This window comes from Canis aureus, chromosome 6 (genome assembly GCF_053574225.1).
Source record: "Canis aureus isolate CA01 chromosome 6, VMU_Caureus_v.1.0, whole genome shotgun sequence".
Classification (NCBI taxonomy): Eukaryota; Metazoa; Chordata; class Mammalia; order Carnivora; family Canidae; genus Canis; species Canis aureus.
Genome location: NC_135616.1, coordinates 24,496,724 through 24,515,562, shown reverse-complemented (window position 1 = coordinate 24,515,562; position 18,839 = coordinate 24,496,724). Strand labels below are relative to the sequence as shown.

At 33.3% G+C, this 18,839-nt stretch overlaps 1 protein-coding gene across 10 annotated transcripts in view; it reads left to right on the top strand.

The window, feature by feature from the left end:
* The window catches only part of CCDC178 (coiled-coil domain containing 178), a 421,095-nt gene that overhangs the window by 158,601 nt on the left and 243,655 nt on the right, over positions 1 to 18,839 (top strand). For all 10 annotated transcript variants that reach the window (XR_013381334.1, XR_013381333.1, XM_077900386.1 and 7 more), the window contains 5 exons: positions 3,386 to 3,448; positions 4,904 to 5,065; positions 6,520 to 6,633; positions 10,952 to 11,097; positions 15,797 to 15,956. Coding sequence is in view for 8 of the 10 variants with exons in the window: in XM_077900386.1 (XP_077756512.1) it covers positions 3,386 to 3,448; positions 4,904 to 5,065; positions 6,520 to 6,633; positions 10,952 to 11,097; positions 15,797 to 15,956 (645 nt within the window). In the remaining 2 variants the exon portion in view is untranslated. The remainder of the gene's footprint in view (positions 1 to 3,385; positions 3,449 to 4,903; positions 5,066 to 6,519; positions 6,634 to 10,951; positions 11,098 to 15,796; positions 15,957 to 18,839) is intronic.

The window sequence follows — 18,839 nt, the reverse complement described above, 5'->3', positions numbered from 1 at the left end:
AAGCTTTCAATTTTTCACCATTGAGTATGATGTTAGCTATTGGCTTGTCCTGTATGGCCTTTAGTATGTGATATGTTCCCTCTAAACCTACTTTGTTGAGAGTTTTGAATCATGAACATACTGAATTTTGTCAAATGTTTTTTTCTGTATCTGTTGAGATGATCATATGGTTTTATGCTTCATTTTGTTAATTTCATATATCATGTTGACTGACTTGTGGATATTAAACCAGCTATATGTAGAGAACTCTAAATATATTTGTAATGTATAGTTAATTAAAATTATTTCTTAAAACAAGACTTAAAGATTTGCATTCAATTGGTGTAAGATAGATTCTTGCAGTCAACTTTAATACTGGACCTAAAAAGGAATATACCAGAAAGTCCCAATGCATATCTCTGGGTTTGAGGATTCAGGTTATTTTAGTTTTACTCTTTGTAATTTAAAAATGTTTCTACAAAAAAAAAAACATATGTTTTCATGTAAAAAGAAAGATAAAAGAGTGCCTTTGTGTTTATTTTTAGAAAGAATCCGTTTGGGCTGCTACCTGGATTTTTGTTAGAATCCTGGCCACTAAACAGTACTCTAACAATGCAGAGCCAGAACTACTCTGTCCCACTGATTAAGTCCAACTCAGTTAGTTGCAGAACTACTAAATTTTTCTATATGATTATAACTCTTAATTTGAAAGTCTTTTTTTTTTTTTCTGTTCCTGGTTTCAGACCTTATATAATTATTTGTGTTCTCTAACTTTTGTCTTAGCCCCCCTCCATCACTGAAGAGCATACTGCTGTTTACTTCCTTGATTCTGAGCTTATATATATTTATATTTAGTGTTTACTTGTCTTTTCTCTCTGAAAGTGAGTTTCTGGACACAGCATTGTTACATTGCTCTTCAGTTCTTTGTCTTAGCATAGGAGTCTCTTCCAGTAGAATAGCTCTTTGCTGCCACCTTCTGGTTTTTGGCTGCTAAAGCCAGGTAGCAGGTCAAAGGTGACTTTCTTTCCAGCATCTAAGAATGCTCCCTCTTTTCTTTGGCTTCTTTCAAGCTCTTCAAAGTGATCTTTGATACATTTGATATATTTTATTCTCCAAACTAGAATTGACTAGTTGTTACAGAGACTTTATGTCCCCAAAGACTAAATTTTCTACTAACTTTTTACAGAGAAAGCTTGTTGACTTCTGCTCTGACTTCTGCTCTAAAGAATATAAGACTCTAAGACTAGCAAGTATAGAGGGCAGCCACATCCTTCAGGGATAAGTATCCAAAGAAGGAATAAGCATGTAAAAGGGCTGCCTTCCCCCAAAGCAGAGTAAAGTCTTACTGGAGAGAGTGTGGCTATGTCTCAGTGGATGGCCATAATAAGCCACTTGCCAGAGATTTTGATGGAGGTTAAATGGAGTTTCTGGGTAGAGAACCTTGCTACAGGGTAAGCACCATTGGTTTTCTGCATACCAGCTGGCAGCAGTTCTGCAGAAAGAAAAGGAAATAACTGGAATCAGAACAGGGATGTGAAGCACCTTGCTGCCTGCAGCCTTATAAGCCCCTCCACTGCCCTCTATTGATAAAGCCTAACTTAACTCCAGCTGGAAGAAGAAAACTGCTTACATATACAGCTCTAGCATCTCAAATTAGAGTTAAAAGAGTGGATTTAGAGCTAAGAGGCAATAATGAGATAACTGGCACAAATACATAGTGCATATGCAAATTTCTCTAATTCAGTTGGTTTCTATATGTAATTTAGCACCATGCATTGCATTTATCTCAAAACTTGATTCTACTTTAAAGAGTTGCCTACATTTAAAAAAAATTGTCTTTCATTACATTGACATTTTTACATTGACATTTCTTGAAGAGTCTAGACCTGTTATTTTGCAGAATATCTCTCACTATGGATTTATTTTTTGTTTGCTCATGATTAGATTCAGGTTAAACACTTTTGGCAGGAAATTACATAGTTATAATATTGTGTCAATGGAACATCACAAAGCACATTATATAAATTTGTCTCATTACTAGTGATAGTAAGTTTGATCATGGGTTAACTTTATGACCAACAGACGTGTTCATTTTCCTGTTGTAATTAATAAGTACTCAATTGAATGATATTTTAAGAACATCCAATGTCTTCGTTTCCCCCAAAACAACTTCAATTTAGCATCTATTGATAATTCTTGGTTGAATCCATTATTGTAATAGTTGTGAAATGGCAATTGTTGTGGGCTTTTACTCCCTTTATAATGAATTGGTAATGGGAACTGAAAAGTCTGGCACAAACTGGATTGCAGGCCACGTTCATGAAAATGACAGTCTTCTTTCAGTTCTGATTCAGGCACTTGTCTTTGGATTTCCTACCACTTCACCTGTCTCCCAAGTCTCGGGAAAACAGTGTATAGGCCTGGTTTCACTTTCCATCCTTAACATGATGTTTATAAATAAGAATATGTGTGATTATGATATTTCAGTGGATCTTGAGTTTCTCTTTATATAAAGAAATTTTAAAAAACATATATTTTAGTTTGAAAGGACCTAAAACTTTTACAATTTAATTACCCAACCTAGGAACCAAAAGCAATTTGTTTATTTGCTAACGCATTTGTTAACAATTTATTTATTTAGGAAATGTTCTTAGAACTACTATAATTCTTTGTCATTCTCCAGCCTCTCTTCTTGAACATTGTCAATAATAGTTCAATTGATATTTTACTAAGACCACACTCTCTTGTGTTAACTTTATCATAATATGTATCCATTTAATCCTGATAATGTTTTTAGCAGCTACATGATTCATATTGCATAATTAAAAGGCAGCATTTCTGGTTGCGTGGTAATGTCGAGTATCACTATGGAGACTTTAAATCCACATTTTTTGCCCACTAACTTCCAATGAATGATTTTTTTTTAAGAAAAAAGAAAAAAAAATCTAGCCAAAAGGAGAACATGATCACATTTTATAAACTTCAAACTTAAATTGTGTTTGTCTTGTTTTCAAAATTGATTGTGTGCCTTCTGGAAAATAATATTAAAAACAAACTGATAGTTTTAAAAAGAGGAATTGAAGACTAAAAGGGAGGAATTGAAAGTTTTTCCCTTTTGATTACTTTGGTATTTTAGTTCATGGATATAAAGTATAATAAACTGGACTGAACTGAAATTCTATATTCTATTTCTTGGTCTTATGTCACTTACTACCTTTGCTTCAAATAACACAAGGAGTTTTGTTTGTTCAGTTGGTTGGTTTTTGTGTTTTTTTGTAATACTCAATTCTTAATGAATATTTTTTATATAATATAAGTAAAATATATTTTGTGTTAGGAATTGTTTTTAATAATATTTTGATATCCTATAAGTAAAACCTTTTTTTAAAAATTTGATAATATATAGGGTAGAGAAGAATTCTTGAAAAGACTCACCCGAGGTGAAGTGGCTAATGGAATGATGATTCAGGTAATCCTAATTTGGTTTCAATATTTTCTTCTTCCTTTAATTTGCATTGTACTTAGCATTTTAAATTTGCCTGTAATGAGGCATCTTTTCACTACTTGGTTTGCAAGCCAGCAGTTTTCTCTCCTTAGCTGATGACAGTTGCCCTCTGTGTACGACTAGCAGTATCTGATCATGCATAAAGAAACTGACCTCCCATACACATATCTCATTTTGTGGCTTAATGGGAATTTCTGCCAGTCTAGTAAAAGGGCAGTGAGATCTTATTCCTAAGTGTCTCTTTAGTTTGCTTTGTGATGATGTTATGCTTTCTTTACTTTTAGTGCCTTTCAATTGAATTTCTTTATTTAACACTTAAAGAAAAATATACTATGATATTTCTACATAAGATTTTGAAATTAAATTATTTTAGCTAGCAAAATCAATTTTAATTTTTTTTTTATTTTTATCTACCACCTGCATATTCTCTGGAACCAAGGTTGAGTGTTTCGATCTTTGGCATGTTTCTAGAATGCCTCTTTCAGAAATATGTAAATACTTGAAATTACAAAAATAAAATCAAGAGGCAAAACATTTTATAAACTTATTTGAGGTTATCTGCACCTCTGGTCTTCTTTGAAATAAACACAAATTGTGATTTTTTTTCTGTTAGGAAATTTGGCATTTCCTTTTTTTTTTTTTTTAATATTTATTTATTCATGAGAAACACAGAGAGAGAGGGGCAGAGACACAGGCAGAGGGAGAAGCAGGCTACATGCAGGGAGCCTGATGTGGGACTTGATCCCCGGACTACAGGATCATGTCCTGGGCCAAAGGCAGATGTTCAACCACTGAGCCACCTAGGCGTCCCAAATTTGGCATTTGCAAACATATAAAAGCACTCTCTCTACTTCTATATGTTGAAAATGCCAAGTGCTTCTTCTCTCTATGAATATATATGTTCAGTAATTCCATAATCTTCTAGCCCTTTCTGCTTAATATTGTATCATTAACTTCTTATTTATTGATTTCGTTGGATCTTAGATTACAGGAATTGCATATATATCAATATTTGTTGTTAGTGTGCTTCTTAGCCTTATTATCTTCCAGCACTTACTTAAGAATGTTTGATTTTTATTGTCTATATTAATTTTTTTCTCACATTTTTCTAGCAATAACTATGCATTTTTTAAAGATGCTATATTCAGACTTACTGCTTTTTATGGTGGCATAACTTTTTTTAAATTTTCAAAAAACAAACATTACTGCCTGATTTACGATTGAGACTCAATATTTTTTTTATTTTTAAATTTTTAATTCCAGTTAGTTAACATATAGTAAAATATTAGCTTCAGGTGTACAATATAGTGATTCAGCAAGTCTGTATATCACCTGTGCTTATCACGACAAGTACACTCCTTAATCCCCATGTTTAGGTAATTAATAACTGAATGAATTATGTAAAATCTTTTCTGGCAGAAAAAACTGTATTCTATTCAAGAAGAACAAATACTTGAGAGGAGGGAGCTTTTGGAAAAGAGAGCAACGTATGCTCTAGCACTGGCAGAGCTAGAGACACCTCTGCTTAAACTAGAAGAAGATGCTGTAAGAATCAGAACTACTTACAAAGAACATTCTGATGTAAGCATTTATAATTCATCCAGAAGCTTATTTCCAGGAATATTTAGGTCAACAAATCATGTATGTGATTTTACATTATTACTTGGAATATTATGATTTCATATAGGAAGCCATAAAAGCATGAACAAAATATATATTTTATGACCAGACACTATTAGTGATTGCCCACTATGTTAAATTTAATTCAAAGTGTTCCTGCTTATTAAGAAAATGTTAAAACTGTGTTTGCTCAAATATAAAATATTTGCATCTTGATATTTTTATAGTAAATATTCGATGTATGTAGAAGAAGTTAAGACACGTAGGATGAAAAATAAAGCAAATATCAATAAAGTATTTTCAAAACAACAAGTTTATGGCAGTAACTGATATTACTAGCCCTTCCCAAAGAAAAATTTAGTAGAAAAATATGTATGCATCATGTCATTAGTCTTTTGGAAAAGTAGAGGGTGTGGTAAGAGTTATATATTCTTGTCCTTAGATGCAGGGAGAACATACATATATTCATTTGAGCCATTTTGGCAACAGGATTTTTCTTTGTGAATGATGATGTAACTTTATAATCTTAGTTTTCAGTAATTTTCAGTATTTTTTAATTAAAAAAACTTCATGATTTATAAAATGTTCCCATTATGAAAGTTTATTTTGATCTTCAAAACCTCCCTATGAAATAGCCATGGCGAGTTTATCCGTATCATAGACTGCAGAAAACTTGGGCATAAATGCATGAAGCAACTCGTACAAGGGCATAAAACATGGCAACAACAAATTCTGAGTATACTACTGTACTCAAGATTCTTAATTGCTTATCCTAGACCTCATGTAATGAATATATAACCAGTACTAACACCTAGTGAGATAAATGATTTTAATAATGGCTCCTCCTTACATTAGTGATGGAAATTTATTAATTGCTTCAAAAGCCTCAGTATAATCATCTGAGTATAATGAATTCCTGAAAAGATTAATGACTTTTATTCCCCCTTATTTTATAATAGCCATTGTTTTATCTCATCTTATAGTTCAATAATCTATTTTTGTTTTTATTATATTTTAATAGTTTATAAATTGTAAGAACTATCAATTTAACACAAACTTGAAAATAATAGATTTTTATGTATTTTTGGTAATGATTACTGACAATTTGTATTTGGAGTTTTAATTTTGGTTAAGATATTTTAAATATCATATTAAAAACTTAGTTGCTATGTGAGTTTGTTAGTTTTTGTTACTTAGCTAAAATTGACTACATGTTGGTTTTCTCAAGTAATTCAAATGGAATATTGGGATGTGGATATCATAATATGTTTTTATAATTCATGTGTGGTGGTCCTTTTCCTTTATACCAAAATATATATTGTTATTAATAAAATAGTTACTTGGGAGCCATTTGGTCTAAGCCAGGGTAATTGGATTATAAATGCTGCTCATGTTAATTTCTAAATGTCTTCTAGATGTTAAATGATATAACTGAGAGGAGAGACTATGTTAAAAGAAATGTGGAAAGAACAAAGAAAAAATTGCGAAGAAAGGGGAAGAAAACACGTGATGCAATAACAGAAACTGGGGTAAAATTTTAATATAAAAAACAATTATGGATTTTCAGCTTCTTTATGTCAATGAAAACTGCTCAAGCAAATTTATTTTAGGTGGATGCCTCTCATTTCTAATTGGTTGCACTAAGTAGTTTCTATAACATACACTCATGCACACCCACACAGTTTCTCTGTCTTCATTTTTTTCTCTTTTTCCATTGTACTAGTACGTCCTCCTGTTAATCTCTCCTACTAAATAGAGGTAGGAATTTGTATTGTATTAAATAGAACAATGTTTCTACAGATGAGACCCAGTATACAGACAGAAACATCTGTTAATATCCGACATCTCAGTTTTACCCTCAATCTCGTGTATTGGCAACATGAACAAATGGTCATATATCAAAGAACTCAGAGCTTTTTCCAAGATAGAAATATTTGCTCCCTGAAAGTCCTCATCTCTAATATTCTGCTTTTAAAGAATCACTGGATATGAGGAAGTGGATATAGTCCATTGTCTTTAACTTGCTATCCTCTGGATATATTTTAAAGTTTATACCAATTCGATTTGTTGGTAGACAGCATGTAGGCTATGAGATAGAGGTATAATCATATCATTTTAAAAAAGTTTGCTCTGTACCAGGCCACAGAAAAAATATAAAAATTATCAAGGAAAATAATAACAGGAACAGATACTGATATTTTGCATGTTCTCTATATACGAGACATTATTTTAAGTGCTCAGACATATTAACTCATTTCAACTTCATAATTACTCTATGGAGATTGTAATATTATTATCCCCATTCTACAGTTGAAGAATCTAATGCCTTGTTTTTGAATTAATTTGTTCAGTTTCACACAGTTCGTTAATGGTGGAGTTGAGATTCACTAAATCTGGCACTGGCATTAGAGTCTGTGCTCTTAACCATTCCATTATTCTGGTGAGATCATACAGGTTACTTTCGTTGGATACAATGAAGCAAAATCAGACTCAATAACAAAAAAATAGTGCAAAAAGAGAACAGATTACTTGAAATACTTTTTGAATTATATTTTTCATTATTATTTGTTTCTGTGTTGTTTTAGAAGCATAAATTATTGATAAATGACTGATGATAAACTACAGGAAAATTTATGGAACAGGCCAAGGTAATACTTTAGTGTTACCAATAAATTATTTTGGTGAGAAAAACTTAAAGTACTTAGCATATCTATAAGGAGAAAAAGAAGATAAAAACAGCCACGGAAAAAATTAAAAGAGACATAATTATATATTAGTAAGAGAAAGAATGCTATTTTGCATAAAATTTTGTTTTAAAATTTAGATGATAGGGGATCCCTGGGTGGCTCAGCAGTTTGGCGCCTGCGTTCTGCTCAGGGCGTGATCCTGGAGTCCTAGGATTGAGTCCCACATCGGGCTCCCTGCAAGGAGGCTGCTTCTCCCTCTGCCTATGTCTCTGCCTCTCTCTCTCTCTCTCTGTGTCTCTTACGAATAAATAAATAAAATCTTTAAAAAAGTAAAATAAAATAAAATTTAGATGAGGTATATAATTTATTTATAAAATACAAGTAATGAAAAATGAATAAAGAGGGAAAATCACAATAAGAGTAGAATGATAATTATAGAATAAATGCAATTTGTCTATACTCTACCACTAGCCACAAGAACAAGCGTAGGGCCACCTAGGTGGGTCAGTCGTTTAAGCCTCTGACTCTTGATCTCAGCTCAGGTCATGATCTCAGGGTTTTGAGATCGAGCCCCACATCAGGCTCTGTGTGGGGCATAGAGCCAACTTAAGATTCTCTATCTCCCTCTTCTTCTGCTCCTCTCCCCTAGCTTGGACATGTGCATACTTTTTGCAAACCAAAGATATCATGGAATATTGCTATGTGTTTGTGGAATTGCAGGTAGTTTGGTATGACCAGAGAGCAGGGCACCTATTATAAGAGTGAAAAGAGATGACTCTAGTGAGATGGGTGATACACAGATGAAGAAATGCCTCATGCACCATACTGTTGAACCCCAAACTGTTATGTTAAACATCATTAATAGAATTTACTAACAGTTTTTATGCTGATAGATGTACAAGCCATGCTGTAGGCCCCATTTCTGTCTTCTAAGAATTTAAGACAAATAATTTTTACGACAGATACTTTTATCTTTTACTGTGGCTAAGCATTTCAATCATGGGCCAAGCTAAACATGAATTACTGAATTTTTACTATTTTTAATCCTAATTTAAATCTTAGGCATAGATTCTAAACTTATTTAGATAATAAAAATAAATATATTAAATCTTAAATAAAAATTAAAAATATAATTTGAAATAAATCATTCAGAATCTGAATATAATCTGTATTACCTAGATTTTTTTAAATATGTGACTTAAAAGTTTTGAAGATAAGGAAATGATGGAAAATGTTGTATACTAAAACATTAATTAACTGCTAATTCAGATTTTTAGACTCTTTCAGGTCTGGACATGAAAGTATTCTTGGTTTGGAAAGCCTTCAAATTATTGAAGCCTGTGTCCCCCAGGCTAGAGAAAAAATAAGCCAAATAGTTGCCGATTATAAAAGTACTGTTTTATGCCTTTCTTCCCATTTGCTCTGGTGGCATTTCAGCATTTATCAAAAGACTTACAAATGGCTCTGGCGGGGGAGGTCCCCAAACTTTTACTCAATAGAGACGTGTATATTTGTACTCCTGATTGACATGCAACATTTAACAGCTTCTCTTTAGACTCATCTCATTATAGTGAAGTTTCTGTTATTTTTGATGCCATGGAAGGGGATATGCTATCCATATTTATCGGAACTCACTGATGGTACCTATTACAGTTCCAAAATGCCATTTTTTTTTTTTCGCTTTTCATTCCTGTCTGCAGGAAGTGTGTGTCTCTTTCTTTCCTTTAGTATAGAGTCTTCTGACACCAGATTCAGCACCACTGAATTGGCAGGTATGCTCTAAGTTGTTGATACCATTGCTTCTGAGGTCTTCTCAGTTTTCTGTGAGATCTTCATTCAAGATTAAGGTGTGAATTATGGAATCTGACTCAAAAGTCAAGTTTAGTGATAGCATTGCTGTACTCAGAGTTGCCTATCTTCTTTAACTCCTACCTACTTACTTTATTCCATACTTGTACATCTTCACACTTTTTAGGGGGTATTGACTTTTCTCTCAGTAATAATATAATATAACCAGCAGTTATATTATATAATATAACCAGCAGACTGGTCACATTGAAGGATCTTAGTCAGCCATCTTTCAGCTACACTCAGGTATTAAAAACAAACAAAAACAAACCCACAATTTTCATTTATCAGTAGACTGATTCCAGAACTTTCAGAAAAAGAAAGAAACGGAGGGTATGAAAATCCAAATAGAGTATCCAGTGTTGAAAGTCATAGACAGATTTTTTTTTTAGATTTATTTATTTATTCATGAGAGACAGCGAGAGAAAGAGAGGCAGAGAGAGACACAGGCAGAGGGAAAAGCTGCAGGCTCCATGCAGTGAACCCGATGCGGGACACGATCCCAGGTGTCCAGGATCATGCCCTGGGCTGAAGGCGGTGCTAAACCGCTGAGCCACCAGGGCTGCCCTAGGAGATTTTTATAAAAAATAAATATAAAAGATTAGCCTTTCTTAGTAAAGTCTATAAGAGTAGTGAAAGAATAAGGGAGCAAATGGGGGAAAAGGGAAGAAAATGGGAGCAGAGAGAGCAGTTGAGATCTGAAATCAGCTGGGAGAGTAGTACTAATTAGAAGCAATGCCAGAAGTGGGGAACAACATTCAGTAAGTCAGTCATCCAGTCAGTAAATTATTCAGTCAATATAAATATCAACAGTCATGAAGGGATCATGCAAAAAATAGATGCAAAATCAAATCTTCGGTCTGGAATTGTACAGGCCAGCCTTGGAAAAGTGTATTGGTATTAAACGTCAACTTCTTTTGTTTGAAAAATCAGGACAATGTATATCCTTGCCCACCTTCAATGTACAAGTTTGAAAAACAGCAACCACATGTTTATTTTGAAAGGACATGCCTTTAAGATGTGCATGTATTGGGGTATGTGAAGGGGGAGACAGCGCAGAGGAGAAGGAGAAAAGGGAGACTAAGGAGAGAGACTAACTATATAGTTAGTTGTACGTAATCTTTTAGAAGATCTTATCAAATGTAACTATGGAGAAGAGAAAGAACATAAACCTAAGTTGTTACTTACACTGATAAGAAGATACTATTTGCTTTTTTATTATTCACATGGCCAAATGTAATTATGTCCTTAAATTGCAAGGATTTGAAAATTCTAGTATTTATAATAAAACATCTTTGAATTTATTTTTCAGGAAAAACGCTCAATAATTTTCAAAGAAATAGAGACCACTAAAAGTAAAACAATGATTTATCATGCAAAAATAGTTCAATTGAATAAGAACTTAAAAGAAAAAGAGAAAGAAAAGGATATTTTTGCTCAGACACTTGAGAGTTTAAAGTAAGTACTTAAATTTTATCAAAGTAATTAAAATATTAGATGTTCAACGTATTATCTATAAAAGAAATAAGACCAAATTTCTTTAAGGTTTATTCTTAATTGTTCCCACTAATTTCAGTATTTCTCACTCACATGACATGGTTAATAATACATAGTTTTTCACCCAACCTTTTTAGTAAGTTTTGAAGTAAGCCTTTAGAAATAGTCTGCAAAATCTCATGTAATTTGTTCATATTTATTGTCTTCAGAAACCTCTTATTCAGTTTCTTTATTAGCCAGGGGCATACCTGACAAGGGTTAGTAAGGTTTTTCACTCTCCATAAACCCTCACTTAGAATTTACATACTCTTCCTTTATGGCTTTTTGGTTCTTTTTTTTTTTTAAAGATTGTATTTATTTATTCATGAGAGACACAGAGGAGAGCAGAGAGAAAAGCAGGCTCCCTGTAGGGAGCCTGATGTGGGACTCGAATCCAGGATCCTGGGATCATGACCTGAGCCAAAGGCAGATGCTCAACCACTGAGCCACTCAGGTGCCCCCTTTTTGGTTCTTATTCTCTATTTTGTAATACATTGAGAACAGAGCTTGAAGGACTTCTGGAAGATATGCAGTGTTCACATTTAGGAATTATAGTTTGATTTAAATAAGGCTAACACAGCATTAGCAAAATCATAGCACTTGAGGGATAAAATGCCAGAAAAACAGTTATGCGCAACTTGATTATCTTACACTATGGTAAAATGAAGTCAGTGCACTCAATAAGGATTTATTTAGCTGTTACTACTATAGGGTAAAAACTTATGTTCAAATGATCATACAACTTTATCTAAAAAACACAAAATCATATTCAGTGTATCATGTAAATAACAAGGAATTATGTTTACTTCGAAAGATATTTATTCATGTTATTTAATATCTGTAAGAATATTTTGAGATTCAGTGGTATAAATCTAAGATTATATAATTCACACTAAACTTATAAAGATTTCGTTTAGGAGCTAGTGAATTTCTTTTCTTCAGAATTCTTATCATTTCAGTTCTAATATTTTCTTCTATTCTGTGGCTAGATTATATTGCCTTTGGAACAAGAGTGGTTATCGTGTCCCAGTGAATCAGTTCCCTCTCCCAACTTGACAAAACTGCCTTCTCACAGGAAAAAGAGAAAAAGAATAGCTGATGCTGTGACAATGTTTATAGATCTTTTAATTAACAATGATGATGGATAATGTCAAATAATATTTAAAGTTACCGTTGATTGACTTCCTAATGTACCAAGCACCTTGTGGGCAATCTGTGTACCTTATCTTATCCAATTCTCACAGCAAAATTTTAAATTATGTAATAACATTCTCATATGAATACTGAGGAAATACAAGCTCAGGGAAATTAAGTGATTGTCATTGTACAGCTAATCAGTGGTAGAACCAGCTCCAGTTTAGGTCCATCTTGTTCCAAAGTGTGTACTTTTGCAACTGTGCACATGGACTTCCTAAATGAGAATTGGAAAGGAAGATTATTGCAAATAATCTACTGGTATTTTCAATAGGTGATTGTATCAAGTTAATCATTATTTATTGAGAGTGCATCTAGTGCCAGACACCAACAAGGACAGAAACAACAAATGGGAAGGTGTAACTTCAAGTATCTAAAGATAATTTTAGAAATACAAACTTACATATACAAAACTATTAAAATGTGGGGTTCAGAATAATAGCTGTTCTTGACTCTAATTTTTACAACTGTAAAAGAATTTAAACCCTGACCCATAGGACTTCAGAATTTTTTCTTTTTATCACTATGAGAAAGGAAACGCTATTTTCTTTTCTTTTCTTTTTTTTTTTTTTTGGAAACACTATTTTCATGCAGAGATATGCATATATAGTCTATATAATGTATATGTGGGTACATATATATAATTAACTAATAAAAATGCAGTATTGAATGTAATCTAATATCAAAATGCTTAGCATAGTGAACAAAATATATGTGGTCAAGATACAATGATAGCAGGGAGCAACTATGAGCAACTTTTTTGGCTCTGGCCACACCAGCTCTTCCCCATGTGAATTTCATGGTTTCCACGGTTTCCTAATATTGATACTAGTGAATATCTATATAGGATACCGCATAAGAATTTTGGATGTTTTGGTATGAGTGATGAAGTGGAAAAAACATGGGCAACACAGATTAAAGGGAAGACCTTATTCTATTTGTTTTTGGTTTGGGTTTTTTTGTTTGTTTGTTTGTTTTTTAGAATTTTTATTTTATTTTATTTGTATATTTTTTATTGGAGTTCGATTTGCCAACATATAGCATAACACCCAGTGCTCATCGTCAAGTGCTCCCCTCAGTGCCCATCAGCCAGTCACCCCTACCCCCCGCCCACCTCCATTCCCCTACCCCTTGTTCATTTCCCAGAGTTAGGAGTCTCTCATGTTCTGTCACCCTCACTGATATTTCCCACTCATTTTCTCTCCTTTCCCTTTATTCCCTTTCACTATTTTTTATATTCCTCAAATGAATGAGACTATATAATGTTTGTCCTTCTTCGATTGACTTACTTCACTCAGCATAATACCCTCCAGTACCATCCACATCAAAGCAAATGGTGGGTATTTGTTGTTTCTAATGGCTGAGTAATATTCCATTGTATACATAGACCACAGCTTCTTTATCCATTCATCTTTCGATGGACACCGAGGCTCCTTCCACAGTTTGGCTATTGTGGACATTGCTGCTGTGAACATTGGGGTGCAGGTTTCCCAGCGTTTCCCGGCATCTGTATCTTTGGGGTAAATCCCCAACAGTTCAATTGCTGGGTCTTAGGGTAGTTCTGTTTTTAACATTTTGAGGAACCTCCACACAGTTTTCCAGAGTGGCTACAACAGTTCACATTCCCACCAACAGTGCAAGAGGGTTCCCCTTTCTCCACAGCCTCTCCAACATTTGTTATTTCCTGTCTTGTTAATTATCACCATTCTCACTGGTGTAAGGTGGTATCTCATTGTGGTTTTGATTTGTATTTCCCTGATGGCCAGTGATGTGGAGCATTTTCTCAAGTGCTTGTTGGCCATGTCTATGTCTTCCTCTGTGAGATTTCTGTTCATGTCTTTTGCCCATTTCATGATTGGATTGTTTCTTTGCTGTTGAGTTTAATAAATTTAATATTTTTTTATAGATCTTGGATACTAGCCCTTTATCTGATATGTCATTGGCAAATATCTTCTCCCATTCTATAGGTTGTCTTTTAGTTTTTGACCTTGTTCTATTTGAAAGGAGAGGCTCACATCTAAAAATGTGAACAAAAGAGTTGTTCTCAAATTTCAAATTTCTGGTAACAGCTATAGTAGAGAAAGAGAGGGCAGCCCAGGTGGCTCAGCGGTTTAGTGTTGCCTTTGGCCCAGGGCGTGATCCTGGAGACCTGGGTTCGAGTCCCACGTCGGGCTTCCTGGATGGAGCCTGCTTCTCCCTCTGCCTGTGTCTCTGCCTCTCTGTGTGTCTCTCATGAGTGAATAAATAAAATCTTAAAAAAAAAAAAAAAGTGGTAGCCGTCCTTTGAAAAAAAAAGATTATTTAGTGTTGAGCTGCTGAATCAAACAGAGTAAGACAAAACTGGACTGGCATTCTGGTTCTGTATTTACTAGTGAGCTTATATAAGCTAATCATGGTGAAGTTTAGTTTCATCATCTGTAAATCACTGTAATTATTATTCTTTTATAAGGTTGTTGTATTAAATGAGATATTATATTCAAAGCACTTTAACATTTCAGCTCCTCGAAAACTTTAGTCCTGCTGCCTTTTTAGCTAACTGCAAATGATTCACTTTTCTATACCAGCAAAGATAAAAACAAATATGGGTAACATAAAACTGTGGTGAGCTTTTGCAGCTCTATTTATTCTGCATTCTGTGTTAGTGATCAACTCTGGCAATTATTTCTTAAGTGTATTTGTTTTCAGTGTTGTTTTAACCACTTTTTGATTTTTTTTTCTACCTGTGTTGTTCCTTATTTAAATAAAAATCATTTAACCTCTGTGTCAGAATATACTTAGTTACAGATGCCAAAATATACACACACATGCACATGCACACATAAACAAATATTAACACAACAGCTTGAACTAAACAGTAGGGAAATGTGTCGTCTTATATAATAGGGGCTCTTGGGTAGAGTAAGCTGCAGAGCTGGTTGATTTAGCAGCTCAACATTAGGTACTCATTTTTTTCTCTTTCCACTATGTCCATTGATATAAACCTTGAAAACATGACCTTCACATTTAGTAGATGTTGAGCCTTTTCTACATAGAATTAGGTCCTTGTCTTTCATCTTATTAGGCTAAATTAATATGTATGTTCACTCCTAAATAATTAGCCACTTGCTAGTTGGCTTAACCTATTTATAATGTATTGTTGGTGTTATATGCTGCATGGAGGAGGGGTTCTTTTGGAATGACAACAAAATAGAAACATGCTGGGTAGGCAACCAAGAGAATATACTAAATTTCTCCAGAGATTTCCTTCCAACTGGATCATTTAGAAGTAGCTCTGTGGAGGTAGATCTATAGAAAGGATTAGGGAATTTTTCCCAAACCCTTCAGTTATAAGACTTTGCAATATTGGCTCTTTTAAAATGTATCACAAATGTATTTTAAAAAATAAAATAGGAATTGATTAGTGGCAAATACATTTGTTTCTTTGTAGGAACCAATTTGTAACTATGAGATACAAAAAGGAACATGCTCAAGCTGTGTTTGATCATCTTGTAAGTGAGAAAAAAATCTATGAAGAGAGACTTTATGAGGAAGAACAGAGGTATCGAACACTCATTACCATGAGGCAAAAAACTCTGGCAGATATTAAAGTGAGTATTATTTTTGGCCTGTCTTAGAATGAAAGAAATACAGTGATAGTCCAATTAGCAGCTAGTTTGAGGCACCCATTTTTCATCTTAAAGTAGCAAAGATGTTTAAATTTTAAAAGTAAATCTCTTAGCATAATAAGCATGTCACTTCTTATTTTTTCTTATAAGTAAATATAGTCTTCACACACTATATTGTACTTTTTGGTGCATCTTACACGCACTCTCATTTTGTTGTTACAGACCTTCCTTGACTTGTGAGGAAGTTATATTCCAGTAAACTAATTGGGAGTTGAAAATATTGTCAAAATGCATTTAATATACTTAACATACCCAGCATCATAGCTTAGCCTAGCCTACCCTAAATGTGCTCAGAACACTTACATTAGCCTGCTGTTGGGCAAAATCATCTAACACAAAGCCTATATTATAATAAAGTGTTGAATATTTCATATAATTTATTGACTACTGAGCTGAAAGTGAAAAAACAGAATAGTGTGGGTACAGGATGGTTTTAAGTGTATCAGTTGTTTACCCTCATGATCACACCACGGCTGACTTCAGGCTGAGGTTTACTGCCACTGCCCAACATCGTGGGAGAGTATCCTACCCCATACTACTAGGCTGGGAAACAATAAAAATTCAAAATTTGAAGTACTGAATGCATATAGCTTTTGCGTCATAAAATTTTAAAATTCATGAGTGGAACCATTGTCGAGACCTTCTATACTTGTTTATTTTGAAGTCTACTGGTTTAGAAGTATGTTTATTCCAGACCCACTTTTATGTTTTTAGTGGGAGATATAAGAATAGTAAAATTTTGTTTCTGAATAAACACACTCTAAATGTTTATCAACTCCTTTTAAAAGAATATTTCATGATCTTTTCCTGTAGAAAATTTTTGCATGGGTTTTAATTGCACTGTAAACCTGCTAGTTAGAAACAGAAATCCTAATATTTTTTAGATTTGAAGTTTAAGTTTTATAAAGCTATACATATTAAATTTCTTATAGAACATGAGTAAATGATATATATTTAGTTAAGTGATTCCTATCCTTGTTTTATATTTTGGATTAGTTTTTGTTACATTTAATTGTAATAATGAATACTATGGTGTTTTCAGTATATATATATTAAAATTGCTTATTCTTGAGAGATACAATGGGAAATTACTCCTAAAAAATAAAGAATTCTGCTACATCTTATTAAAACTATTTTCTGCAAAACCTTTAAAGATATATGTAATAACATAATATACTTTTATAAGCTTTTTTGATTTTGATATTTATATATTCAACTATTATATATATTCATATACTCAATTACTATTGTCCTTTTTTTCATTTTCAAAGACATTGATTCATTTTTTAAAATTGGAGCAAATATACATTAAACATGTATGTTGGTTAATGAACAGCATTTTTAGTGCTATTTCTGTGATCCTTCTATAGAAAAGTATTAATAAAAAAACCAATTTTTAAATAATAGTGTTAACTAATATTCTAACATTTTAAATATGGCCATTACATACAAAAAGGGTATTTGTGGGGGTGGGGGCCCTAAAAAATATGAAAATAATTGGTGCCATCTAGTGGAAATAAATGATGCCTTCTCCTGCAGAAGTTCCTGAATCATTGAGAGCAAAAATCTCAAGATTTGTGATATATGGACGAACTGGGGAGGTTTAGACTCAAATGCACCCCTCAAAAAAGAGAAGGCTTAAGTTATTTACTGATTTAAACATCATTCTCTACCTCATATTTTATCACAGCAGTAGAATTAGCTGTTTGAATTCAACCACATTTTCCAATCGTACTGGTGCTGAGAACACAGTGGGATCTCAATAATCATTTATTGACTGGCATTTCAGCACTTTAATGAAACAATAATAATTAGTGAAATGGCAAAATATGGTCAGCAGGAGAGAGACAAAGAAAAAATCCTGTATAACTATCCTCTCAGAAATGGAGATTTGTATTTTTTCCAGCCAGAATTTTGTCTCTGCCTTCCATTCTGAAATGTACCTACCTCCAGCCACTTGTCTCATCACATGGCTTTCTGTTTTGTCTTTAGTACCAGTCTCTGTCTGAACTTGTTTTGTTCATTTGTTTTTACTTGTTTGTTGTCTGCCTGTATCTTGCAATACTAATGTATTGTGAGTGTAGACAGGAGATTTTCTGTCACATTCTTCTCTGTATCCTAAAAGGTTAGAACTATGCCTGGCACAAGGGAGGCACTGAGTGAATACTCATTGAATGACTGAATGAATAAATGGATGAACATATGCTTTTTTTGGTAATTTTGCTGTCCACATGCATGATAATGCCTGAAAGCAGGAGCATTTCAGAGATAGTTTCCATATTGTGCCCCCCTGATACTTTAGTTGAATACTCATGTTGCATGCAAAAACTGAATCTCTCCCTTTTTTCCCTTTCTCATTCTCTCTCTCTCTCCTTGATAATACGTGAGAAATTAGCCCTCCAGTCTGTTCCCTCTAGATGAAAATGATTGAATTGTCTATTGCTTTCTAGCAATTAAGGATTCTGCTAAATATCTGAATAATACTTCTCAAGTAACCTTTAATCTATTTGAAATTGTCTCTTGGCAGCTCTTGGATAGCTCTTTGTTATACATTTACTCTCTGTGACCAGAAGCATACAGCTTGAACATGCACAGTTTAGAAATTGATATATCTCATTATTAGTGACACTATTTATGATTATGATCAGTTATTGGCATTAAATAGTAGAAAGGCAATGTGATTTTTCATAGAAAACGAGTCTCATCCGTGTTTAGAAATTGGATGAGATAAAAATTTGTAAGTATGTATGTAATATGAGGCATTCCCATAAAGAAACAAGTATCATTAGACATCATTATAAATGT